General features: G+C 49.9%; 1 protein-coding gene across 1 annotated transcript in view; it reads left to right on the forward strand.

Annotated features, from left to right (window-relative positions):
- Positions 1–1,990, forward strand: part of MPP1 (MAGUK p55 scaffold protein 1) — a 21,070-nt gene that overhangs the window by 17,248 nt on the left and 1,832 nt on the right. Inside the window, exons 10-11 of the mRNA XM_059384842.1 lie at positions 1,305–1,507; positions 1,692–1,766. Coding sequence (XP_059240825.1) covers positions 1,305–1,507; positions 1,692–1,766 — 278 coding nt within the window. The remainder of the gene's footprint in view (positions 1–1,304; positions 1,508–1,691; positions 1,767–1,990) is intronic.

The following is a 1,990-nucleotide window of genomic DNA, read 5'->3' on the forward strand; positions in this document are numbered from 1 at the left end:
GGTTAGGGTTAGAGGTTAGGGTTAGAGGTTAGGGTTAGAGGTTAGGGTTAGAGGTTAGGGTTAGAGGTTAGGGTTAGAGGTTAGGGTTAGGAATCCGAGGCCTTGCATTCCCAGAATCTGCATAGTCTGATTGTGCTTATCAGAGTAGGAAACGGGATTCTCTGTTTGTTTGTTTGTTTTTAAGATTTTATATATTTATTTGAGAGAGAGTGTTTGAGAGAGAGAGAGAGAGAGATCACGAACAGGGGGAAGGGGTAGAGAGAGAAGCCGACTCCCGGCTGAGCAGGGAGCCCAGTGTGGGGCTCAAACCCAGGCCCCTGGGATCATGACCTGAGCCGAAGGCAGAGGGTTAACCCACTGAGCCATCCAGGCTGAAAACTAAATTCTGAATCTGCTATTAGTATTTTTTTACTCCTTGCTTCTGTATTTTGGCTTTAGGGATAAGTAACATGCCACAGGCAGAAAGCAGACGGCCCTAGGTTGAGGAATGAGTGGGAAAGTTTGAAAGTAGAAATAGCCAGTAAAGAAGAGTTTTTGTTTTAGGAGATGGGAAGAGAGAGGCCTGAGCACTTGTGGATTGAGAGACGAACAGGATGCATCCACTGGAGACAGGTGCTAGGGGTTGGGTTGCAAGCCGTGATATGTGGAGCACGTTTTAGAGGACAGTCTATATGAATAATAGTAAATGTTATGACTAAAGAATGTTCCGACATTTAACAAAATGAGTTTAAACCAAACCAAAGTACTCTTCTTTCCACGCTATAAAAAGGAAATTTTACATACGCTTTCAAGAAATCCTAACCATAGCCCATAGATATGCTTTAAATATATAATCAGGGGCACCTGGGCGGCTCAGTCAGTTGGGGACCTGCCTTCAGCTCAGGTCAGAATCCCAGGGTCCTGGGATCCAGTCCCATGTCAGGCTCCCTGCTCAGGGGGAAGCCTGCTTCTCCCTCCCTCTCTGCCTGCCGCTCCCCTGCCTTGTGCACTCTCGCTCTAACAAATACATAAAATATTTTAAAATATATATAATCAGCTGTCCTTTCTCTAGTTCTGAGCTCTCATATTCCTGGGGTTGGTGGTTTAAGAGGTATGTAACTTCATATAGGAAAAGGGATAGGAATTTTGTACATTGGGCTTTGCCGCTTGAAGGTCCAGTACCTTCTAGATAGACAGGGCGTTTCCTGCTCTGCGGGATCCTGTGCACCGAAGGCAGCTGGGATTCATGAACAGAAGCCATGGGCCAAGGCCCTAGGGGACGGTGAGGACCCCCAGTTTCATCGGGCATTTGGCTTCTTGTGTAGACACGACACGGCCGCCCAAGAAGAATGAGGAAGACGGGAAGGAATACCACTTCATCTCTGCCGAAGAGATGGCCAGGAGCATCTCCGCCAGTGCGTTCCTGGAGTTCGGCAGCTACCAGGGCAACATGTTTGGCACCAAATTTGAAACCGTGCACCAGATTCACGAGCAGGACAAGATCGCCATCCTTGACATTGAGCCCCAGGTGGGGAGGCCTGGCAAGGCGGGCACAGATGAGGTTTGGTGCACGTGGTTTTGGTGGAATTCTCTAAACCCAGAACAGTTGTACTGGGAAGGATGGAAACAGCACTGGGCTTGGTGATGCTCAGAGATATGTAACAGGAGGAAGTCATCAGGGTGGCTAACTCCGGCCCTTCCTCTTCTTCTAGACCCTGAAGATTGTCCGCACGGCGGAACTCTCACCATTCATCGTGTTCATCGCACCTACTGACCAGGGCGCTCAGGTGGGAAGCCGGGGTCCGCAGGGCGGGTGGAGGTTCCTTGGGTTCACCAGGACTGGGACATGAGTCCAGAGCTCAGCCTGTGACCAGAGCTCCCCTGAGCCTCCTGGCTATTGCTGCCCTTCTTCCTGCAAGACCAAGAAGCCAAAGGGCATGGGGCTCATTTGCTTTACTTGGAGGACACTTCCTAACTGCTTGGTAGGCCAGCATCCGTGCCAGCTCATGCA

The sequence above is a fragment of the Mustela nigripes genome, chromosome X (assembly GCF_022355385.1).
Source record: "Mustela nigripes isolate SB6536 chromosome X, MUSNIG.SB6536, whole genome shotgun sequence".
NCBI classification, from domain to species: Eukaryota; Metazoa; Chordata; class Mammalia; order Carnivora; family Mustelidae; genus Mustela; species Mustela nigripes.